The 26106-nt window shown below is 42.0% G+C and overlaps 2 protein-coding genes and 1 pseudogene across 4 annotated transcripts in view; 1 reads left to right on the top strand and 2 right to left on the bottom strand.

Moving 5' to 3' along the window:
- The window catches only part of ZMYND8 (zinc finger MYND-type containing 8), a 150395-nt gene extending 139210 nt beyond the window's left edge, over positions 1-11185 (bottom strand). The window contains exons 1-2 of one of the 2 annotated variants that reach the window (XM_075072271.1): positions 11037-11185; positions 7882-7977 (exon numbers count right to left, since the gene is read on the bottom strand). The gene's annotated coding sequence lies outside the window, so the exon portion shown is untranslated. The remainder of the gene's footprint in view (positions 1-7881; positions 7978-11036) is intronic. The other variant, XM_075072270.1, reaches the window with a different exon arrangement.
- Positions 11186-12354: 1169 nt separating this feature from the next.
- Positions 12355-26106, top strand: part of LOC116817389 (translocating chain-associated membrane protein 1-like 1) — a 58747-nt gene continuing 44995 nt past the window's right edge. Inside the window, exons 1-2 of one of the 2 annotated variants that reach the window (XM_075072278.1) lie at positions 12514-12602; positions 16062-16143. Coding sequence is in view for 1 of the 2 variants with exons in the window: in XM_032767434.2 (XP_032623325.1) it covers positions 12483-12602 (120 nt within the window). In the remaining variant the exon portion in view is untranslated. Of the gene's footprint in view, positions 12603-16061; positions 16144-26106 lie in introns of both variants that reach the window. The other variant, XM_032767434.2, reaches the window with a different exon arrangement.
- LOC116817391 (U4 spliceosomal RNA) lies at positions 23600-23815 on the bottom strand (annotated as a pseudogene).

The raw sequence follows: 26106 nt of genomic DNA, 5'->3' as shown, positions 1-26106 counted from the left end.
AGCGCTGCCTCCATCAACAACTGCTTCAAGCGAAAGTCTCTCTCTTTCTTTGTTCTAGGCTTAAACGCTTTGCAAATCTTACACCTCTCTGTTTGGTGTGCTTCCCCCAGGCAACGTAGACAGGAGTCGTGGGGGTCACTAACCAGCATAGGCTTGCAGCACGTGGTGTAAGCCTTAAACCCATGGGCTTGCGGCCTAGGGCAGGTGCTGGAAGCCTCCAACCACCTAATCTATTAAGTGTCCACACAACAGAAAGCTAACGAACTGATAGCAGCTAAGTATTCTAAAGCTAAGGGATTGCTTCTTGAAGGAGAGCAAGAGGTTGTTCCAACGCCACCACGGATGGTAAGAAGGAACTGGATGGGGTCAGGCCAGCGGGGGTGTATATGCACGGCGCCGTGGCGCTGCTCAGATGGGGGCCCCACCGCCCCGCTGGGTACAGCTAAAGGAAAAGTTTCTGATGCTCGTGCATGCAGCACGTGTACACCTAATGTGGAATGGACGTGAACACGCACTCGAAGAACATTAATTTATGCCCCATTGTAAGCCCATTTTAGAATGCAACCTGAACTATGAAGTCATTACCAACTGATTTAATAACTAAACAATATTAAATGCAATATGCAGAACTGTTGATACATGGATTCTAGCAAAACAAAACAAATGACCAAGAGAGGATTAAGTGCACCTATAAATTTTGATTTGGCTGGAACAATCTTTAGTAACCTCAAAATTAAGGGATCTGCATGACATTTTATTCCACCAAAATAAAAGAAAAAATAAAATTTAAAAAAGATCTAGTACACAGTCTCAAGGATTTCTGCGCATCAGTTTCTCCATAGCAGAGCATACAACATAGGACGGTATATTAGTCTTTGTAGACAAGAGTCATCTATTTAGATATCATGTTAGCAACTCATTACATAAAACTCCTGACTGCACTGGCTGAACTGGGTTATAACAGTTTCACCAGCCAGGCGGAGTGATGCTTATTTGTGTTATATACAGGTTATACTGTAAAATAAATTCTAGCCTGGGTCTTAACATAAGATAATGTGTGGTTGTTAAACATTGCTGTGAGCCCTGTAGAGACAGGGCCTTCAATCTGACAGAGACAAAAAATGATCACTCCTAGTAAATGGTTACTGTACAGCTAATGGCTTACTTTCATTCTCATTTTTTCTCTTTACAGTTTGTTCCTGAAGGCCTGTCTAAAACAGCATTGCTAACTTCAGTATCTATTTTTAGCATATATTTAAAATAGCCTTTTAATTCAATGGGAAGCTTCCATAATTGTGCTGGCATAGAACTTACTCATGGAAAGGATACAAAAAATAAAAGCAAAAAAGGAGCCCCTTAAAGGAAGCTCACCCCAATGTCATTAGTCAACTTATTTGGTGGAAGAGTGGTCAGGGGAGTGTCTTTGTGAGATGAAACTCGGGGGAGAGGGAAAGGGGTCTATTGGAGACTATACCACAGGGGCGTAATGCCTGTTATCTGTGGTTTAAAAAAAAAAAAAAGGAGAGAGCAATAACAAATGTGTAAACAACCCTTGTATATTAGATATGTCAATATATGCTGTTAATAAATATGAAAATATATATATATTTTTAAAGCTGTCTTCTCTGGATGCTCCACTAATATTTTTTTTTAAATCTAGGACAAATTTACAACTCAAGTGACGTAGCAAATCAATGGTACAGGTGAGTTCTCTAGCAACGGGAGCCAAATTAAAGCTCTCAGAACTATACTTTCCTCCCATTTGAATTATGTTTTCATAAGGCTTTTAGGGTATCAGAGAGAATATGACATACTGGAGAGTCCAGATTTATCATAGGAGAAAAGCAGTAAGGAAAAAAAGTGCCTCTCTCTTACTGGCTAATTGTTTCAGACCCATACGGCCCATCTCTAGCAAAATATATTTGGATATGTTATTTTGCATGTGGATGTTGCACTAAAAGTTAACACACTCACATTCACGCTCAAATTTGCTTTAACAGCAAATCATTTTAGAAAATATGCAAATTTATTTTTTAAAGTGAAAAAGTAAGACAGCATGGCTCTTCCAGCAAGGGTTCTAATCAGTGGTGCTGGAACAATTTTTATAGTGGGGGGTACTGAAGATAGAAATGTGTATTTGGGTTGTTATTACCACTTCAAGCCAGTGGCTGCAGCAGCACCCCTAATTCCAACACCTATGGAATCATGTATTATCAACCTGTTAAGAGAGAAAAAGGAAATGTCTATTACTGGGATACAGTCCAGTCAGCTTTTGCCAAAAATGTAGGTTTTATAAATAAAGCTTTACAAAATAAAATGCCAATGAACATGTTTTCATTAATTGTTTTTTCTTAAAATATTTGTGTTTGGATTTAAATCTTCACCAGCATTGTATCTGCATCTGAAAGTGTAATTGACTTTTTTTTTTATTTTGTATTCAAGCATTTTAGCATTGTATTAGAGCCTGAAAGTGCAATTGACTCATTTATTTTTATTATACAAATGGAGAGAAAATGTAATAATTACTGAAACAACATAAAGAATAAAAAATGAATGAGAACTGTTTACATTTTCAGCTTTCTGTGGTGTTATTTGTAAGATAAGACTTATTTTATATTCAGTATTTGCATTGGACAGTGACCTTTGAAAGAGGTTCTTTGAAGAGCTCCACATTCAAAGATAAAAACTTATCTCCATGCCAAGAGAGAAAAACTTGTACATCCCACTGCAGTGAAAGAAGCATGTATGTGCACACAAATGTGCATGGATATAGATTATGTATATTTACACCTCCCCTACAGCAGTAATTTCCATCTGATTAAATACAGAAATAAGGAGTAAACTGCATTGATTATGCATCTTTGTTCTCCTCCATTGTGCCCATTACTCCTGACCTCCACACTGCCGTCTTCAAGTAATCTTTCCTTTTCATCAATAATCCCTGCATTTCATTGCCTAAATTTGTGATTTTTCTTATGTTTGTCTAGTTATTTAGGGCCTGAACTTGTTCCCACCAAAATCAATACAAAACTCCCTTTTACTTCAGTGACAACAAGACTGATCCCTTACAATGTAAGCTCTGGGGTGGCAACATGTCTACAGTAGTCTATTTTTGTAAGGCACCATATACATGTATGACACTGTATAAATGTTGAGTAGTAACAATCCCTCTTCACTAGGACTTCCAAACCATCATCGTGTCATGACATAAAGCTGCAATATGATAACATATTCTGGGACCTATGAAAGTACATTGTGACTTCTATTTTAAACGTTTTCCCTATAACACTAATGAAAGAAATGGGATTTTTCTTGCATTATTTAAGTTGTACATAGCACTTGTTTTCAAATGTACAGTAAAAAAACGTAGAACCTAAGGGGGACATATATATAAGGAAATGCTATTCTGGATTCCCTAAACCCAACTCAAAAAAAAGAAAATCATTCTGCATTCTGTTGCTAACTTACCACCCCTTCATAGGTAAGATCCCTCTCACTCACCCCATCACAAAAAATTACCCAACATGTAGCTTTCAAAACATACTATTGTAAATCAGTGTGTTTTTTATGTCACTCAACAAGTACCTCTCCAACAATGTAAAGGTACTGGACTCTGAAGGGAAAACCAATCCAGTCTTCCGGAAGGAAAAAATGGAGCCTCAGGATGGAACAAGAGCCATTATAAAGTGGGCAGTAGAAGATTCTACTGTATATCAGTCACAACACAAGCTGCATGCATTTACTTAGCACCTAACAATTTTGATTACCACATGGAGATGCTGAACTGGTGCCTGGACATTTCCCTCTTTTGTTTTCCTGGGTTTCAGCAAGGTAACTTCTTACCATTAAAGATTGCCAATAAACAAGAATCCTCCTCCTGCCTTTTTAAGCTTCTACAATTACCATTCAATTTCACAGTACTGTAAGTTGACTTCAATCATTGGTTAGTTTTAAATTTATTTTGATGTTTCAGGCCCACTGACTAGCTACTTATATAACCAAATATCTGAAGCTTTAAACTGTGCCTATATGCTTTTTCCATTATGTTACCTACATAAGCACAATATTAGAAGCAAGTCTATTAATTCCTTTCTGAGATAGGAGAGATCTGGCAAATATCAGGTGGAGTTCATATCGGCCTTAGCAAGGCTAATCAATCCTGTGTGCATTCTGCCAGGACCTTCTTATATTGAACAAAACTGAAATACGAGGTCTCTGAAGATTCCATAGTACATTTAGGACTACAAGGGTCACTATCCCTCTTTTGCAGATGGCAAACATCACTTCTGTTCTACTTCAATTAAAGCTGAGAAGCCTTTTTGTTAAATGACTAAAACTTAAAAATTTTAATCGTTACAAAGCAGAGCAGTCCATTAATCAGGTCTTACAAATAGCACAGAAATGCAGGAAGTGCCATACATACAGGAAGAGATCAATGGTCCATCTAGTTAGGAATCCTCTCTCCAGCAGTGGCTGAAGCCACATGCTTCAAGGGAAGACCAAAAACTCTATAACATACTTGACCTGCTGTTCAAAATTATACCATGAGGGGAAAACTCCTTCCAGACGCCAGCTGGCAATTTATCTTATTCCCAAAAGACAGAAGATTGATAGGCTCTTGTAATTTTTATTCTAGCCACTGCAGTGTAACTGTAAATGCTATTCTTATTCATATCTATCTACCCTTCCACCCACCCACCTCCTTTTTTTTTGGTGTAACTAAGCCTCAGTAACATCTTGCAACAACAAATTTCTTGGATTAATTGTATGCTGTTTAAAATACGAGTTTCTATCCCATTTAAATGTTTAGCCTTTAGTTTTCATGTTTGCCTTTGTATTATAGGAAAGAACAAATGAAAGCACCAGATGGTCCTTCACCACACTATGCAGTATTTTATATCCATTGACCTTTACAAACTAAGGCATTGATCCTGCAAGCTGTTCTGAGATGACAAGCCGCTGTTCTTGCATTGAGTCCTACGGACTTTAGGGAAGCTCTATGCAGACAAAGATTGGGCTGCATGGAATAGCCTGCAGAACTAAATAGCCTAATCTTTTAATATTTCTCTCATACCTCAACAGGATATCATACAGCCAATATTATGATATTTAGCTCGCTGATTTTAAGCTGAGTGTATTTACCCCATCACAATGACTGGACCTTTCATTCTTTTTGATAACTTCATTTGTTCAACTTCAGCATAAAATAACAAAGTCAAGGTAGTCATTCTTTTTTATTTCAGTGGAGTCTGCCACGTGGTACACTAGAGTAACCTGATTTTATATTTTAGGTACAGGAAGAACAAATCAACATCGCTTAATAGTAGGCCATAGAGTTAATTTGTGCAAGCACTGCTTCCAACCCAAACCTACTTGCTGATGAGGCAGATAAAATTGATTTCTGTATATTTCCTTTGACCAAATATACATAAGAATAACCTTAAGAAAACAAATATACCTGCTCACTCACTGCTAAGGCTGGCACCACAAACTATTTTCAACTCTTAGCTGCAGGCATTGCTTATTGTTTTAAAGCCTCCTAATATATCTTCAGGCTAAATATTTCTGAAATGCACCTACCAAAATAAGAAGGCAATAAAATAAGTACAATGGCAATAGCAGCTGTATTGTCCAAGCCAACTGGTTTAGAAGCAATACAATATACTGCCATTTACAAAACCAGAAGCAACTTTAGCACCTGGTCCATTACTGTAAAGATGATGAGCTTGGGCTTGTGAGTGGGAATGAAGGAAAACATCAGAGTATTCCACTCCTACTCTGTTAACCAACTTATGGAATAGTTCTGAAGTTGGTGTCACCGAAGAATTAACTTCTGTCCACTTTACAAAAAATAAATAAATAAAAGGCACTGCTATAAAGGAGAACCAGGATAAAACAGTAGCTGCAGAATCAAGGACTCAGATTTTTTTTTTTTACTTCATTTCAGAGCTGGGACCAGATATTCAACTGACAACAAAGAAACAATTTAAATTATGAGGTTATAAAATTATAAAGGAAGAAGAAAATAAAAGGTTAACCAAAAGGTAATTAGGATACGTTTAAGCAGCCCCATGCAATTAGTCCAAGCATACAACTCTGAACACTTAATTGGAGTGATTCCCAAATCAATAACTAAATAAAATTGAGTTCTTTGGGGCAGGTATTGTCTCTTATTTGTTTATATTTCTTACATCTTGAACAACAAGGCTGAGGCCTCTAGGCACTATTGTGATACAAATAAATACATGCTTTAACACAAGATAATTGCAAATAATTTTCTCCTTTATTTACCTGTCCAGATTGAGTTCAGGTCTCTAGGGTTTTCCTGTAAGACCAGACTATGTACAGACTGGGAAGAGAGGGTCATTGCACTTCCTTTCCCTGAGCATAATAATATTACCATCAGTTACTGGAGGGGAAACAGAATCTTTCAGCCAAGTTGTACAGCAAGTAAATCAGCCTTCTGCAGCTTTACTTCTACTACAACAAACCCACCATCTTGTTTGTCTTTTATTATCTTTTCTTTATTTTTCCTCTTTTTACATGCCTTACACATGTGTATAGTGTTTCCATGGATTACTGAGTACAGAAATCTTACTAATTAAACACATAAACTCAATTTCAGAAAATGCTGCCTTCTACTGTTCATGCAGCACGTACCTTTATTTTCCTTAGAAATTTAAATTGGTACAGTTACAGTGACTAGAAAAGTATAATGCACTGGTTATTTCTTGAAACAGGTAGATCAACTTTGTTTGACAATACTGTGAAGCCCTGATCTGGTCTCAGGCAATGCCCACCAAGTATTAATGTAAACCAGTGCAAAAGATAACCAGAATAATAGCATAATTCAGAAGGAAGATATGTCAAGGAGTCTCTCAGTGAATGAATTAAGGCAAATGTGGCTGCATGAGTGATAAAAGGTACTTGCTTGCAAATTGCTTTCACTCAGTTTCAGAGTAAAAGAGCAAACTGGAGTAGTACTTTTTTCTGAGAGATGGGGTGGGGGAGGAAGGAGCAATAAATAACTCAAGTTAAATAAATCTCAATCTCACCTGCAACATAAGTCCAGCTAAATACTCAGTAGAACCCAGACATTTTGAACCTTTTAATTACAGTTCCTTTAAACTCAGCTGGAGTGAAGCAGCCATCCAAATACAGCACAATAACTTAGCCCCTTCCTGCCTCATCCTGAACTGCTGATAGCCTACACCCCCAGAAAGTCTTCATCCTCCTAACCAATGGAAATCCTTTGCTGCAAATTAATGAGAAATTGTATGTATTTACATCAAGTGAGTGTCTCCCAACTTGCAAAAATCATGTCTTTAAGTTAGCATTTCTCACTATTGCTAATTTCCACACTCCTACCCACTTTAGGATCCACTTTTGTCCATGTCTCTAGCAATATTTCACTGAGCTCAGTACAGGTGTAATATACATCAACTCCCATAGGGGAAGGGAAACGATAGACAAGAACCTATTCCGATACCTCAAAGGTTAACTTTCAGATCCTCTGGCAATGTGCTCTGAGATCAGTGCAGAAGCAACATGCTCCATCTCCTATAAAAGTGGAGGGGGAGGAAAACAACACTTTGAACTATAAATACTTGCCTCATAGTCCACTGTCTTTCACATCTGGTACAAACTATCACAGGACTCATTCCTGATCTTCTTTCTGGCAAGATATTATAAATGCAGGAGTAACAGATTTTCACTTATTCCATCCCTTAAACCTAGAAAAATATCTCTTATTCTAGAAGGGTATGGCAAGCACTATATATAGCAATAGTAAAAAACTGATAGTTAAAAGCCAAGGTCCTGCAGGGCCTCACTTATTATTTGCAAACCAAAGATATCATATTAGAAATTAACATTACTTACTTACTTTCTGATAAAGTATATGATACTGAATAGGTCTGTTCCCGGATTCCTCCTGCAGCTGTATCGTGAGATGTGTTGGATGCTAATTCTTGTTTTCTGAAACAAAATCAACTAGTAAATAATCCTGCACTGGCAGAGAAGGGTGAACAAAATCTTTTAACAGGGCTCATTCATTTCTTACTTCTGTGAAACCATATTGGTGTATTTAATATACCAGTTTCTCAGTTTGATCCATTAAAACTGGATTTTTCAAAGGCGGGCAGATGACTCAAGGACTAGGAATGACTTAAGGAGGCTTTCACATATAGGTTACTGGTTCAAATGCAAATCAGGATTTTAATTGCTAAAAATTTCATTCCTGTTTGTTACCTCCATGAAATGAATTTGTAGTCTCAATCTACTTTCTAGTGGATACATTTCTATGTAACAAACCAGCATCATACCTGGCCCTTTTAGTGGCAGTCTCAACATAGAAGTCTAAGACTGAATTGGTACTGCATGTCACGATTAAGACACATTAAGGGAGGAAACCTTGCACTACCACTAATCCACTTGTAACCTCTGTAAATGCATATGAGGGTGTTCATTTTCAATACCAATTCCATTTTAGGCCTCTACTGAAACTACCAATAGGGGGACCAATTGTCATGCTGAGTTGAGAAATGGGGACTCCACTGGAAACTGTCCTCAGTCTAAACATTAATTTTACATCTCTCTGTCCCCTGTGTAAATTTTTTTGCCCTACTTTCTGAAACTGGATCCATGTGACTGAACATTTGTCCAAGTCCTGTGGGGATTTGCTTGTGGGATTGGGGCCTATGTCATTAAAATCTTGGGCCACATATAAACTAAATTAAAAAACACTCTCCCTTTTTAAAAAAGTGATGATACATGTAGTTTTAACTGTATAATTGTCTTTCAAAATGTTAAATAGGATCTTATTCCTCAGGCATAGAATTAACATTTATCAGTACAGATAGATATTAGGAAGAAAAATCTAGAACTCCATTCTACAAATGCTTGTAGACATGTGTAAGTTCACCCCCACATAAATACTCCAGTAGAGCTCAGTATCACTGCTCATGTGAATGGTTACATGTGTGATTAAGGCTACGTCTTCACTACCCGCTGTATCGGCGGGTAGCAATCGATTTCTCGGGGATCGATATATCACGTCTCATCTAGACGTGATATATCGATCCCCGAACGAGCTCCTATCGATCCCAGAACTCCACCAACCCAAATGGCGGTAGCGGAGTCGACATGGGGAGTCGCGGACATCGATCCCGTGCCATGAAGATGGTAGGTAATTCGATCTAAGATACTTCGACTTCAGCTACATTATTCACGTAGCTGAAGTTGCGTATCTTAGATCGATTTCCCCCCATAGTGTAGACCAGCCCTAAGTGTTTGCAGGTTTTGGACTTATGCCACTTCTCATTCACAAGTATGAGGAAAACTGTTAGGTGCAGGATATTAAGACGAATGAAGAATATCAGTTTCATATAGCTTTATCATATTTGATTGCACAATGCCTATGATAATAAAAGATAACTGTAAATGTTAACAGTAACACTAGTTCTGCATGGCTTAAATTAAGTACAAAGTTGTTCAAATGTGAAGATGGTCAGAAAAGTCAGGCTACAATACTGGAAAAAATTCTGTCAGGATAAACCCTGAGCTGGCACAGGACCCAGTGAAATCAATCGGCCTTTGTGCTAGTGTACAGATTTGAGTGTGCTGAAGCAGAAGGGCCTATACTGGCAAAAACGTCTCCTCCTTAATCATCTGATTCCTTTGTCTGTCAAATATCAGCACATACATTAAAGAAAAATACAGGTTTCTTTTCCTGTTTTTCTTTTTAGAACCAATACAACTAACAAAGAGCAATATATATGTTAGATGATGCTTGAGACAGAATAGAAAATTGTCAGTTAAATTCTGCTAATGCATTCTTTATTAATAGGGATAATGCCAGGGGCAGAGAGTGTTGTATGTAAATGAATATTTAGATCTTATGCTAAATTTGCAGTACTTGGCAGTTAGAAAAATCCATCTTTTATTTGTAAACTAGATCCAATGACAGAAAGTATACAGAATCCCATAACATAATTTACCATGGGAAAATGTCACTGATTGTTTTTCTAGATAAGAACAATTTCAGTATTAGTCTTTTCTGCTTACTCATAGCAGAATATGACCAACTGCTATTATATCAAGTAAAAGTGTCTCAGAAAGACTGTGGTCATTCTGCTTACTATGGCAATAATAGCAACCTCATCTCTGCTCAGACCAGAAACAAGAAGTTTATTTTTAAGCCAATCTACTAGTTGCTTTTGACGTTAAAATTTAATTACTTTCACAAGACACTTTAAAACAGTTACTGTATTCAGTTTAGTTGAACAAATAATTTATAATTAAATATATTGCAAAAGTTCAGCCTCTTCTTCCATTAGCAGAAAACCTGCAAGTGGATCATTTTCTTCAGATATATTCAATACTCCCCATCTCAAGTGCTCAAAAAAATCATAATTTAGACACCCCCCCCAAAAAAACTTAAATCATTTTTAAATAATAAATGTTAGGTCTTTTTATTTGTTTTCTTTGTTTGAGCCATTGAGGTTCGCCTTTTCCAACTTTTTCCTCTACAATCATAGATGCTTAAAAAAAAATCTCTATGAAACCTGAGATTCTTACACCTGAAGGACCTGGGTCTTTAAGAAAAAACACCAAATATCACAAGACTTGTGATTAAATTACAAGAACTGGTAACACAAGTTTGCAAATTTTTTCACTGTAAATTGATCATGATTTATAAACAGATCACTGAGAGTACCTGATTTTGGTTAGTTGGGACAAGCAGCATGTTTCTGTTTCCCAAACAAATGAACATATAAGTATTTGTGAAGTGCATACCTGTGAGTATAAATATAAAATTCAGTTTCTCTGGCTACATATGCCTGAAACTTAGACACAGACCAAAAATGGGGCATGAACATGTCCAAATTGAATTTATTTAAAAATGTAGGGGAATATTCACAGAAATATCACTCAGTTTTAGTAATAAGGCATTTCAGGGATCCAAAATAAGTACTTTTATATTAATTTGAATGTATGCAACATTTGATAAGTAACAATGGAAAAATGATACTAACTTTAAGACTGCTGAAGAGATTTTCTCCTCTACAAATGCTTATTTGAAAATTTTCACTCCCAACTTAAATTCACAATTGGATTCATATGGGTGGAACCTTGCACTCCCCCACAGGTTCACTGAAGTCAGTTCAAGTTCAGCATCCACTGAAAGGCTCCACCCACATGGATTTATTTGATTATAGGACGGGACCAAAATTTTTTTTATTTCCCTGTCACTTGAATACTTTCACAATACTGATGAAGTATCCTTCACTCAGGCTTTCTCTAGGATGTCCTTTCAAGACTCCCAGTAGTTTGCTTCTTAGTCAATTGACAATGATTTTCCTTAGTTGAGTATGGGAAGTTCCAGAATGTTCTCTGAGTTATTGTCCAACACTACAGCCCATGAAAACTTCAATGTTTCAACGAATTTTTGACTAGTTGGAAAAAAAACAAACCTGACATCTCAATGAAAGTTCCTCCTCAAATTTGAGAAAAATAAGAGTTTCACAATTCAGACACCCTGCTGCCCCATTTTTCAACCACGTCTGCCTGAGTGTCAGCAACAGCACCAGCGATGGAAGCCCAGCCTCTCAGCCCAGCCAAGAAGAGCTGCCTGATGGAAAAAGCTGTTGTACCTTTGTAGGGGCTGCGGTGCTACTTGTTTTAAGACACAACATGGCTATCTGGGAACCTGAGCTCGGCTCGGCGTGGGAGGCATCTCCCACGGTAAGGAAGAGACCTAGGCCACTCAGCTCATAAGTGTCACGCAGTCTGAGAGCCACCCAGCCTCTGAAGTGGCTCGACCCGGCTGCGATTACGATAGCTCAGTGCATGTTGAAACCTGCCTTCTCCATGGAGCCGCCTCCCACTGGGATGGGTCTGTCAGCTCCAGAAGGGGCACCCCAACATAGGGATCAGGATGGAGCGGTGCCTACTGGGACCTGTCGCCTCCATGGAGCCACCGGCTGCTAGCACTGAAGTGAAGCACACCACGCTGAGGCCTGCCACAGCTACACCAATACAAGAAGCAGCGCGCGCTCAGAGCCCCACCCACAAGAGGGAGGTAACCTTGAGAGACCGCTCCAAACCCCCTGAAGGGACCTCTCAGTTGTCTTCTGTAAGCCCCACCCACTGCAGGTGGAGTCACAGAGATCCCGCCCTCTGACTCAATTCATTAGCTGGAGTCAGTATCACTCAACCCCGACAGCCGTTCCGAGAATCTAACGGCGTTTTATGACCCGCTCTCTATGGAAGCCACACCTCCAGGTGGCACAGCGATTAACCGGCAAGACTGTCAATCATAGATCTCCTGAACTGTGACTGGCTGAGTCTGGCTTGTGGGCGGGTAATTGGGGGGCGCAGCGGTGTTTACTGTGCGTGAGGTGAGGAGGGTGTTGAGAAAGAAGCACCATCTGTTTTCTGGACCCGGACCACTGCCTAGGCCCTTGGGGGCTACTACCACCATGGGGCTCCGGAGGAAGAACAAGAGCCCGCCCGTGCTAAGCCATGAATTCGTGATCCAGAACCATGCGGACGCCGTGTCCTGCCTGGCTATGGGCCTCCTGCTGGGGCTTATGTTCGAGGTACGGGGGTTGGGGGCTTTGCCTGCGGCTGCCGAGCGGAGAATATCCGCCCCAGTCGAGCCGTGCCGGCACTTCCGAGCTGCTCTACCCCTGCAGTTCTCCGGGCAGCGACCGAGCCTCATGCCTACCCTCTCTCACTACTGGTCACACTCCTGCTTCTCCAGCGCCTCACATTGTGACACACCCCGGCTCTTATCTCCCACCTAGCGGGGCAGGCTGCCTCGCTGTCATTGCTGTCGCCCCCCTCGCGGACCCTCCGTGCTCGCTTGTTCTCTTCTGCTTCGTTTGCAGACCGCATATCATACGCCCCAATTGCATCTGACTCTCCTCCCCTAGTCCTCGCCCTGCCCTTCTGGATCCCCATTGCTACTCATCTCCTTTCGCATCTGCTTCACCCGTATTCCTTCCCAACTAGCCCCTCATTGCCATCTATCCTCCTGGAGCCAAATCTGCCCTTTCTCTTAGGCTTGGTTTGCCCTTTTTCTTTAAAACTTTCCAGTGGTGGAAACATGGGTAAGAGTGCTATTGTAGACAGAGCTCCATGTGTACACTGCTGTTTTAACCACCATATTGTCTTGACCTGTTCTGAGCAGGGTTGGATGACATTGCAGTTAAAATGCTAGTGGCAGTCCATCTCTATTTTTGCTGCTTCTGTTGCTTTCACTGACTCAGGTTTACCAATGATGAGGAATCTGAGGAAAAATGCTAGTGTAGACACAGCCTTAGACTTGTCTCCAAATCTCTCCTCTCTTATGTATTTTAAAGTTCTGTTAATAAAGTTAGATTTCCTAATTAAATGAAGGTATCACCCTTTCATCAACCTCTTTTTGGTGCCTTGGTTGAATCTTCTAGGCTTTATTCTCTGGAATAAAATTGTTGTGTCATGATGCTGTATGTGTACATTTGTGTCAGTCTAGAAGATGATTAGTTTCATTTTACTGCCTCTCTCAAGAATGGGACTACCCAATGAACCAGATAAGGCAGATTGTTTGCCTTTTGTTTGGGGTTTTATGGAGATAGGTGAGAAGGGGAGTTGGTAGGACTGTGGAGAGACACATGGTTTTCCAAGCTGTGACCACTGATGTCTGGGAGAAGTTGTTTCAGTTAAGATACTTACCATCTCAACATTACTCATCACTTGAGCAAGATTTAAAATACAACTACTTAAAGATGAGAAAACGCTTTGAAATACTTTGGTTGAAAGGTACTTTATACTGCTAAGTAATATTATCTTTAAGGGTTCGTTCTTCTTTACTGCTATGCCAGTCTTGTAGACTTCAGGGCATTATTATGATGGAAGAGGGTGGAGAATGGAGTCCTGATAATCAAATAATATCCTTCTGAATGAATGACAGGTCCTGAGTTGGGTGATACTGTAGTCTGCTGCATCAGAAGTGGTACAAATTGAAGGGGATATATGATGCAGAACTTGAATGCTGGGATAGAAAGTGCAGTTGTGGAGAATCAGTACTTACAACAGGAGACTGGAGATGGGGAAAGAGAAAGACAGTTTAGATGACAAACTTCTCCTATGAGGACTAATGTTTTTTTATTTTTTAATGTGAATCCCAGTAATATGAGATAAAGTGGATGCATTGGTCAAAAATTAGAATTCTAGATCACATAAATTAAAGCTCTGGGATCAAGGTGTGGGAGAGAGAGGAGGGGAGTTTTTTGTTTGGGTTTTTTATTCTTAAGTACCAGTTTTAAAGAGACTTTTTTTTTTATCAGCCAAAAAGTAAACCACAGTTTGTGAAATTGTGTTTGTAAGTCCTTACTTGTTCAAATGCAATAAAGTCTTGTGTAAACACAAAAGTTTACAGATCTTGTCGCATTGACACAGTTATACTGATATAGCTTATTCCTGTACAGGAGGGAGTATAAGCACTTCTACACCAGTATAATTGCATCAGTAGTGAGGTTAAACCAGTTTTAACTATATCAATAAAATATCACACCCCTAACTGACCTAGCTATACCAATACAAAACCTCTAAGTGTAGACCAGCCCTAAGTGTAGTTGGTGCTGGGAATAATCAGCTGCATTCAGTGAACAATATTTTCTGGTATGTCCTCCTGTCTGATGCAGAGTAATGGTATTGCCGTCAGTTCAAATTATACAAAATAGGCAAAGATACAATGATCCTATGTAGCAAGATAACTTTTACGTAGCAATGCAACTTTTGGGAAAGTTGATTGAGAAACCTGTAACTACTTGGTTCCTAATGACTATGAGCAAACATTATTATAGGATCCACTCTGGCCTTTATTTGGAGTGGGCTGTGCTTGTCAATGTCATGAAAGATCTGAAGGTTTTAGATCAGGGTCACTTGATTGTTCTCATGGTGCTTACACCTCAATGGTTGTTGATGAGATCGTTGTTTGAAAAATCTATTCATCCTGGAAAGTGAGAACCTGCCCTGATGAGTAAGAAAATATATGCTAACAATTTACTAATTAAATTTAAAATTAAAGCTTAAGTTTCTAGCCCTTATAATTCAGAAGATACCATTCTTATTGTAAAACAGTAGTGTCATCTTCCTGACTTTGAAGATAGGCAGCTGCAGAATTAAATCAACAAAATTGCCTCAATTCAATTTCCTCAAATTCCTTCTCATACTTGTGCTGCTTCCCCAGGGATCTCCCTGCATAGGTGTCCTTAGAAAGTTTTATGTTTTTGTTTTGTTTTTTTTGTTTTTGTTTTTATTTTACAGGCAGTATTTCCTGTTATGGTCTCTGAATTTTGCATATATCTTCAAGTGCCATAAAAAATAACTGCTGTCTTCAGTTTCTCCAATAACATATAGAGTAGAAATAGATTGTATGGCACTTATTTAAAGCCCATTGATTGACTTAAAAAAAAATCTTAAATATTAATGACAGAACTGGAAGTGTGAGTTAGTCTAGTCTCTCGTTGCTTGAATGACATGTGTTCCTTATAAAACACAATCATTGTATTAAGTATCAGAGGGGTAGCCGTGTTAGTCTGGATCTGTAAAAAGCAACAAAGAGTCCTATGGCACCTTATAGACTAACAGATGTATTGGAGCCTAAGCTTTCATGAGTGAATACCCACTTCATCAGATGCATGTAATGGAACTTTCCAGAGGCAGGTATAAATATGCAGGCCAGAATCAGTCTGGAGATAATGAAGTTAATTCAGTCAGGGAGGATGAGGCCCTCTTCTAGCAGTTGAGTTGTGAACACCAAGGGAAGAGGAACCACTTTTGTAGTTGGCTAGCCATTCACAGTCTTTGTTTAATCCTGAGCTGATGCTGTCAAATTTGCAAATGAACTGAAGCTCAGCAGTTTCTCTTTGAAGTCTGGTCCTGAAATTTTTTTGCTGTAGGATGGCTACCTAGCTGCTATTGTGTGACTAGAGAGGTTGAAGTGTTCTCCTACAAGTTTTTGTATATTGCCATTCCTAATATCTGACTTGTCCATTTATCCTTTTACGTAGGGACTGTCCAGTTTGGCCGATGTACATAGCAGAGGGGCATTGCTGGCACATGACGACGTATATAACATTGGTGGACATGTAGGTGAATGAACCGGTGATGTTGTAGCTGATCTGGTTAGGTCCTGTGATAGTGTTGCTGGTGTAGATATGTGGACAGAGTTGGCATTGAGGTGTGTTGCATGGACTGGTTCCTGAGTTAGAGTTGCTATGGTGCGGTGTGTGGTTGCTGGTAAGAATATGCTTAAGGTTGGCGGGTTGTCTGTGGGTGAGGACTGGCCTGCCTACCAAGGTCTGTAAAAGTGAGGGATCGTTGTCCAGGATGGGTTGTAGATCACTGATGATGTGTTGGAGAAGTTTAAGCTGAGGACTGTACATGATGGCCAGTGGAGTTCTGTTGGTTTCTTTCTTGGGCTTGTCTTGCAGCAGTAGGCTTCTGACTACACGTCTGGCTCTGTTGATTTGTTTCCTTATATCCTCGTGCGGGTATTGTAGTTCTGAAAATGCTTGGTGAAGATCTTGTAGGTGTTGGTCTCTGTCTGAGGTGTTGGAGCAAATGCGATTGTACCTCAGTGTTTGGCTGTAAAAGATGGATCATGTGGTGTGTCCGGGATGGAAGGTGGAGGCATGACGGTAGGCATAGCGGTCGGTGGGTTTTCGGTATAGAGTGGTGTTAACGTGACCATTTGTACTGTGGTGTCTAGGAAGTGGACCTCCCATGTAGATTGGTCCAGGCTGAGGTTGATGATAAGGTGGAAGCTGTTGAAATCGTGGTGAAATTTTTCCAGAGTCTCCTTCCCATGGGTCCAGATGGTGAAGATGTCATCAATGTAGCGTATGTAGAGAAGAGGTGTGAGTGAACAAGAGCTGAGAAAGCGTTGTTCCAGGTCAGCCATAAAAATGTTGGCATATTGTGGGGCCATGCAGGTGCCCATAATGGTATCAGTGGTCCTCTAACTCAGGAACCAATCCATGCAACAAATCTCGATGCCAACTCTGTCCATATATTTACACCAGCAACACCATCACAGGACCTAACCAGATCAGCTACATCATCACCGGTTCATTCACCTGCATGTCCACCAATGTTATATACGTCGTCATGTGCCAGCAATGCCCCTCTGCTATGTACATCGGCCAAACTGGACAGTCCCTACGTAAAAGGATAAATGGACACACGTCAGATATTAGGAATGGCAATATACAAAAACTTGTAGGAGAACACTTCAACCTCTTTAGTCACACAATAGCAGCCAGGTAGCCATCCTACAGCAAAAAAATTTCAGGACCAGACTTCAAAGAGAAACTGCTGAGCTTCAGTTCATTTGCAAATTTGTCAGCATCAGCTCAGGATTAAACAAAGACTGTGAATGGCTAGCCAACTACAAAAGCGGTTTCTTCTCCCTTGGTGTTCACACCTCAACTCCTAGAGGAGGGCCTCATCCTCCCTGACTGAACTAACCTCATTATCTCCAGACTGATTCTGGCCTGCATATTTATACCTGCCTCTGGAAATTTCCAATCATTGTATTGTGGTTGCTGCAAAAGTAAAATGTGTACTAGCATTTGCATTCTCAAGGAAACTCTTATCAAAATGCTTGCTTCTTATGTAATAGTAGATTAGGCTGCTTAAATGTTTATTGCAGGATAACTGTGAAAGGCCCATTTGTTTCTTGCCTCATTACATTTGATATTTACCTTTAATTGATTCAAATAACTGTTGAAGACGTGAAATCCATCCTGCTAATTAGAAGGAAATATAAGTTTTAGAAAACTGTTAGTTTGACCTGCTTGAGAATTTATTGGCAGAGTCCTGACTTATTTATAGTAACTCAGGTTTTGGATATCTGTGCTACCTCTTTCCTATCTTTTGAAGGAATGGAGGGCCATTTTGTAAAGTTCATATTATATTAATGCTGCAAAGAGAAGTATTGTCATCTGCATGGTCTGTCAAAGCTAAGGCATTAAGACTGTAGTTGTAGAACCTGGATGCCTTCAAACTTAAGGGTTTGCAACATACTGAGTGTACCAGATTTTATTCTGTCAGAGTTAAAACTCATGTTCACATCCAGCACTTTTACAGGAAAATTAAGAGCATATTTCTCTATTACATCCCATGTAAAACTTATGTTAAAAATATTAAGGATGCAGAGTCAAACACTCAAGTTGGAAAATGTCAGAATTAAGGTTGCTCATACAATGTACATATATATTATGATACAGTCTTAAATTACATGACCATGTACTATTTTTGTAAATAGGACAGTTTCCCCATTCATTGCACAGTGTGGACAGTGCTTGCTGAATGGTTACCTATTCAGTATTTCTCTTTGTTCTCATTATTTGGTATATGTCTTCCATGCCATATTTACTGCACAGCAGCCAAACCCTGCACTCAATACAGAACTGTTGATTTCCTCATGGGTTTTTCTGTGGTACTGATCATGAAGCACTCAGCACCATAAACTTATCTTCATAACATATCCTTTGAAGTGTGGATGGGGAACTGAGGCACAAAGAGACGAAGGTCGTAAGTGTCAGTTATGGGTGTCCAACCTGAGATACCTAGGGCCTGGTATTTTTCAGAGTCCTTAGCATTTTTATAGCACTTGATATGTTCAGTGTACATTTACTTTTGACTTCAGTTGCAATTGTGAGTGCCCTTTGGTAAATCCAACCCCAGGTTTCTCAAATTGGGCACTAATAAAAAAAGGAACACACGAACAAAACGTTTTCAGAGGCCCACTAATTAAATGGCTTGCTCAGCATCCTATAAGAACTTTGTGGTAGAGACAGGGATAAAATCTAATTATTCGCAGTGTCATTCAGTTGTCATAACCATGAGGCCATCCTTTGTCTTCCTGCAGCCCTTGTCTCACAGTCCATCTTTCATTTTGTGCAGCAAATGAGGCTGGGGTCCCATAGACAAGTCTTATTTACTACATAAGCTGGAGTCATTCCCTGAGTACTGCCCATTTTGTGTACTGAGTGAGGCAGGGATCCTGTGGAGAAAAAATAGTATATGATACTGCAGAACCAGCCTTAATTCTGGCATTTCATAACATCTGAGTGCTTGATTTTGCAACCCTAATTTTCCTTTAATACAGTGGTTTTGAATGTAATGTTTTAGGTGGTGTGTTGGATTTTTTTTTTTTTTTTAAACTTAGGACATAATGCATCATGTGCAGCTGTATGGATTCTGCCCCTCCACATGAGTCATCAGCAAAAATAGAAACCTTTAAATCCACAGCGCACATCTGACACTTGAGCTAATAGCATAACTGGTGGCAGTAAAAGGCTGTTTATCCTCTGTGAACCAGCCCCTGCAGGGGAATGAAATACACATTTTGCCAGTGGATTTCACAACTATTTGCTAGACAGCACAGGAATGTTGAGACTCAAGAATTGTGGGTCTATTCCAGGCTCTGGAAAACAGTGTTCTCTAGTGACTATAGAAGAGGAGTGGAGAACGTCTGGCTCACGGGCCAGATCCAGCCCCCTGCTTAATTTCTTCTGGCCTGCGGCAAGTCTCCATACTGGGGGCTGAAAGCCCTGAGCCTTGGCACACGCCCCCCCATGGGCCTGGAGATGTGAGCACTGGCTCGCCTCACTGCGGGGGGAAGCTAGGGTGCCAGGCCAGTTGGTCAACTGCCCTTGCGGCTCCTAGGGGAAGGGGTGATCAGGAAAGCTCCAAGTTCGCGTACGCCTACCTATGCCCACAGGCGCGGCCCCCACAGCTCCCATTGGCCGGGAACCGTGGCCAATGGGAGCTGCGGGGGCAGTGCCTCCGAGCATAGGCAGCACACTGTGCAGAGCTGCCTGGCCACATTTGTGGCAGCTTCCGGGAGTGGCACAGGGCCAGGGCAGGAGGGAGTCTGCCTTAACCCTACTGCGCCGCTGACTGTGAGCCACTGAGATAAGCGGCGGTTGGTCAGAGCTGGCACCCCTTACCGCCTCCTTCACCCCAGCCCTGAGCCCCCTCCCACACCTCAACCCGCTCTCAGACCCCACACTCTCACCCTGAACCTCCTGCCCCAGCCATGAGCCCCCTCGTGCACCTCAACTCTCTCCCAGAGCCCCAAGCCCATGCCCCAACCATAAGCCCACTACAAACCCCTGGGCCCCAGCCCAGAGCCCCCTCCTGCACCCTGTACCCCTCATTTCTGGCCCCACTGTGGAGCCTAGGGGAAGCTCTGTGCCGCTGTGTGTGGCCCATGACTGAATTTTTTTTTTTTTTTTTCCTGTGGGTCAGTGACCTTGCTAGAAAAAAGGTTCCTCACCCCTGCTATAGAGCCTTCTTTCCCTCTCCATCCTCTATACCCCTTCTGCCTCTGCCACAGTACATACCCCTGAAGCTTGACTATGCATGCCTCTGTCAGCAGTCCCTGGCAATCAGGAGAAGCAACTGCAGGGGAAGCCTTGCATAGCCTCTGGAGTCTTGTGCTGGAGCATGCCCAGTACAGTCAGAATCTTTGGAGAATTTATCCATCAAACCAAGAAGCCTATATTGAACATGTGAGAAAACTGACTTTTCTGAGGCTTTTAACTTGGCCATATTTGGGTGGATTTTGATGAGATAACAAAAGGCAATCCTTGACACTAATGTGATGTCTTGTCCAATTGCCAAATGTTAAGTCTCTGCTTCCAAGCATAGAGGTGCTAGAGCTTCTCAGCAAAACAGTCATAAGAATTTTTAAACATGGATACAACATATTTTTCCCTTACCTCATCCTGAAAAACTCTTGAATATTTTTGCATAAATAATTTTTGTTGTTTAAAAAAGTTAATGTGGAGCAGAGGACTGATATGGGAAATGCCTGGATGAAAGCTTAAATTCAAAATAAGGTCTTGTAATGGAAGTATTAGGTAACCTTAACTCCAGCTGCACATACACACTTTATTGTCTAAATCCTGTTCTAAATATACCATCAAGGAGAGGAGTTCTTGCCATAGACTTGAAAAACTTTTCACGCAGTGTCAAAGGATAGTTCTCTTAAACTTCAGAACAGTACTCTATCAAGCTCTTCTTCTTTAGCTAAAGATTTCCTACTGCAACTGTATTATCTTCCCTTTTCTGCTGGATTGGAATGATCATCAGAACTTCAACAAATACTTTGGCCAGGTCTACACTGCGACTTTAAATCGGTTTAATGGCCGATATACCGATTTAACGCTTTATCCGTTCACACGACGTCGTCATTAATATCGAGTTAAACGGCTCCTTAAATCGATTTCGGAAACTCCTCCAAACGAGAGGAGTAGCGCTAAATTCGATAGTGATAACTCGGATTAGGGTTCGTGTGGAGGGAAATCAATTATTGGCCTCCGGCGGCATCCCAGAGTGCAGCACTGACCGCTCTGGACAGCAATCTGAACTCGGATGCAGCGGGCAGGTAAACAGGAAAAGCACGCGAACTTTTGAATTACATTTCCTGCTTGCCCAGCATGAGCTCTGATCAGCACGGCTGGCGATGCAGTCTGAAATCGAAAAAGAGCTCCAGCATAGACGTACGGGAAGATACTAGGGTCTGATCGCTGTATGGGGAGACAAATCTGTTGTATCCAGCTCCGTTACAGACACGAAATGCCAAGCGTTTGAATAAAAAACTGCAGGATACACAGCGCTGAGTGACAAGCGTAACGGGAAGCCAGAGACTCAAATGAGCGCTCATCAAGGAGGAGGGGGTACTGAGGACTCCAGCTATCCACGTCACAGCAGTCTCTGAAAATTATTTGCATTCTTGGCTGAGCTCCCAATGTCTGTAGGTTCAAACACAGTGTCTGGCGTGGTTCAGGGAACAGCTCCTCAGTTTTTCCCCCCCCCCCACACAGTGAAAAAAAAGGAAAGAAATCATTCCTTGACTACTTTCTATGTCACCCTATGTGTACTGAATGCTGCTGGTAGACAGGATGCTACAGCAGTGAAGAGCAGTATCCACTCTTCTCCATCTCCTCCTCTCCGGTGGTAGACGGTGCTGCAGGCCTGCCCACCATCCACGAGAAACCCATTGCTGATAATTGCTCAACATCGAGAGGCAATTATTCCTGTTCCTCGCAGTGATAGGACAGAACGGCTAATAACCAGCTTCATCATCGAAACTGGGGGCTGAAAATTTTGAAGCAAATTTGGGATTGACTCGCTTGGCAATGAGTCAATTCCTCCTTATGGTTTTAAAATAGAGTCCATCCTGCCTGGACTGTCATAGCCCGGGAGGCTGCCTCAAGAGCCTCCCCCCCGACCTCATTTTATCTCACTAACAAGTCTCTGTTTCTTATACTGTATTCCTTACAACTTCATGACACAAATGGGGAGGGGTACTGCCACGGTAGCCCAGGAAGGTTGAGGGAGGAGGGAAGCAACGGGTGCGGTTCTTGCAGGGCAACCCCTGTGAATACTGACACGGCAGATGTGCTCTCTGATACACTGGATCTCTGTTACACTTGCCATTATTCTAGCAGGACAGTGCACCACTGACCGCTCTGGGCCGCAATCCGAACTCGGATGCGGAGTGCGGTAAACAGGAAAAGCCTCGAGACTTTGCAATACATTTCCTGCTTTCACGTGTCAGCTCTGATCAGCACTGGTGGCGATGCAGTCAGATGCAAAAGTAGCTCCGCATTGAACCTACGGCAGATACTAGAACTGATCGCTGTATGGGAGACAAATCTGTTTTTTCCGAGCTCCGTTACAGAACAGAAATGCCAAAGCGTTTGAAAAAAAACTCCAGGATACACACGCGTGCGTGACAACCGTAACGGGAAGCCAGAGACTCAACGGATGCTCATGAGGGAGGGAGGGGGTAATGAGGACTACAGCTACAGTCTCCACAGCGGTCTCTGAAAATATTTGCATTCTTGGCTGAGCGCCCAATGTCTGTAGTTAAACACGTGTCTTGCGTGGTTCACGGAACAGCTCGTCAGTCTTTCCCCCCCCCCCCACACGTGAAAGAAAAGAAAAAATATTCCTTGACTACTGAATGTCACCCTCTGTGTACTGAATGCTGCTGGCAGACGCGATGCTGCTGCGGTGAAGAGCAGTATCCGCTCCTCTGCCCTCCCAGTGGTAGACGGTCGCCCAGTGAGTGCTCCTGGCTGAGTCTGCCGGGGGCTCCTGGTGAAATGGGAATGACTCCTTTTTCTGACAGTGGATGGTACAGAACGGCTGGTAACTGTCTTCATCTATCACCTGGGGGCTGAGCTTCATCAGACCCCTTCCTCTCTTGTGTAAAGAAAAGATTCTGAACTGCATGGACTGTCATAGCCCATGGAGGCTGCCTCCCCCTCATTGTATCTCACTAACTAGTCTGTGATTTCTTATTCATGCATTCTTTCATAACATCTATGCAACAATGAGGGGGGGGTCACTGCTGTGGTAGCCCAGTAGGTGGGAGCAACGGTTGCGTTACTTGCAGCGGCTCCTCTGTGATACTGACGCGGAGCAGCTGTGCTGTGATACACTGATTTAATACACTGTATCCTATTCTTGTCCGACTGATTCTTTTTATTAACCGTAAAAGCAGATTGCTCAGTCCCAAGTGAGTCAATCCCATTTTGCTTTCAAAAATTTTCACAGAGTTATTATCCGTTCTGTCCATTTACGATGAGTGTAACAAAAGAGATGAGACGGTAACAGTTTCTTGCTGTCTACAGTAGTACTGTACCATCTACCACCAGGAAGGGGGGAGGAGCGGATTTCAACTAGCAATAATCACACCTCGATTAACTTCATTGGTTATGATATGCCACTGCGCAAAGCTCTAATCTCTTCAGTGCTGCGGCATCGCCTCTATCAGCAGCATTCGTACAAAGAGGGTGACATTGTAAGTACTCAAGGATTGGTTATTTAACTTTCATTTTCTCGTGCTGGGTGGGGAAGAGACTGATGAGCTGTCCGTGAACATGCGAGAACCGTGTGTAAGCTACGACATTGGGCGCTCAGCCAAGAATGCAAATAGTTTTAAGAGACTGCTGAGGACTGTGGATGGCTGGAGTCCTCAGAACCCCCTTCCGTCCTCCATGATCCCCGCCCCTGATGCTAATGTTAATGGTCGCGGGGGTTCTGGATAAATGTCGTCAGTCATTCCTTGCTCCGAGAAAACATCAGCAGACAGTCCTTTCGCACCTTTTCTCCTGGATTGCCCTTGCAGAAACCAATAGCAGGCAGCCCTAGAGACCGTCCGCTTTTGTTTTTCCCATCACCATTGTGTACTAGATGCCGTGGAGACAGAGGCGACACTCGAGCGCTACACACGACATTCAATTGCTTTTTGCAATGATATAGAGATGGTTACCAGTCGTTCTGTACCGTTTACTCGCCGGAGAAAACTGGCAATGACATGACGGTTATCTCTCTTCTCTGTACTGTCGCTGCTATCATGAGTGCCCCTGGCTAAAATCAGCCGGGGGCGCAACACAAAAGCAAACTTGGGATAACTCACTGGCCACTGAGTCAATCCCTCTTCTTATGGTTTTAAAAATAGAGTCTCCTGCCTACAAGAAGAGTCAAAGCAGCAGAGAATCGTGGCACCTTATAGACTAACAGACGTCTGTTAGTCTATAAGGTGCCACAGGATTCTCTGCGCTTTTACAGATCCAGACTAACACGGCTCACCTCTGAAGGAAGAGTCAAGTGTATAGAAGAAGCGCAGCTACTCTGTGGCTGTATAACAGGGGGTTCTCCCGCAAGAACCTCACCATTACTTCACTTCTCTCCCAACCCTCCGCAGCTCCGTGGCAGGGGCCCCCCCCCCATTTAATGTCATGCAGTCGTGAGGAAGAGGAGTACAGAATAAGAAACATAGACTTATTCTGTGCATTACCAGGGGGGGGCACTTGAGGCAGGCAGCCGGGGCTATGCGTCCAGGAGAACGTACTCAATTTTTAGAACAAGGAAGGGAGCGATTGGACTTCTGTCCCAAGTGAGCCACTCCCAATTCTTGGTTTCGAACCTTGCGACATGGGCACTCATGATAGCATCAGGACACTACACTGTTGTGATGCACTGGCCAGGTAAACAGGAAAAGCCTGAATCCCTGGCGGAACTTTGAATTCCTTTCCTGATTGTCCACCGTGAGGGTCAGCACACAACAGTTGAGCCACACAGAGCTCATATGCATGTAACGATGCAGGTCTTCATGATAATCGAAAAGAGCGCAGCTTGGACCACACAGGAGGTTCTGGAATCTGATCGCTATTGGGTGAGGACTCAGTGTCACGCATGCGTCCAAAAGACGAAATGAAAAAGTTTTGAAAGATATTTCAAAGTCTATGGCTGAAAAGGGCACGCAGGGCATCCCTTGCAGTGCAGAGTGAAGTGAGGGCTTAGACAGGGCTACCAGAAAGCCAGAGAAGCAAATGGAAGGTCGGCTCTGAGCGAAAGATTGCCGCCTTCATGCTGAAAGCTAACATGCATTTTGGGGTTCGCGCTACACATCCCCACCCTGTCCGTGGATTCAGTACTTTGGATTGAAATATCCAACTTTTTGTGAGGATGTAGCGAGGGGAAGATGGAGAGGAAGATGGGATGAAGATTGACCGTGGGAGAAGCACACAGCAGTCCGTAAACCCCACAGCCAGGATCTTTTTGAGACCAAGATTCACCCGCGCTCCAAGCGACAAGCACAGAACAGTGAAGCCATGGAAGCGACCTCCGGTAAGTGTCCTTCATTTGTATCAAACACAGATGAAAACAAGATGGTTTTTATTAGATCGCATTTATACAGCAGGGCTTTTGCTGCAGTCGCAGCCATTCTGTTACCGGAAATTCGTTAACATGTCTGGGATGGAGCGTAAATCCTCAAGTTATCGCCCATGAATCGTATCGTTGGAGGAACTCAGAAAAGTCTTATGATAATGAGAACCATTTCTGGCCAAGGCAGCCTTAACCATATTCCCCATAGTAAGGTCTAACTTTTCAACGCCATGCATTTCTGGCAAAATTTGGTACTGCAGGCCATTGAAGGCATGTGCACTTTGAAGGCATTGCAAATACAAACGGATCTGTCTCTGCGTGGTATTGTCAGGAGAGAAGATATCTCCATTAGTTACT

The sequence above is a fragment of the Chelonoidis abingdonii genome, chromosome 14 (genome assembly GCF_003597395.2).
Source record: "Chelonoidis abingdonii isolate Lonesome George chromosome 14, CheloAbing_2.0, whole genome shotgun sequence".
Lineage (NCBI taxonomy): Eukaryota > Metazoa > Chordata > Testudines > Testudinidae > Chelonoidis > Chelonoidis abingdonii.
Note: the sequence above shows the minus strand (reverse complement) of the source record. Positions and strands in the feature narration are given on the sequence as shown.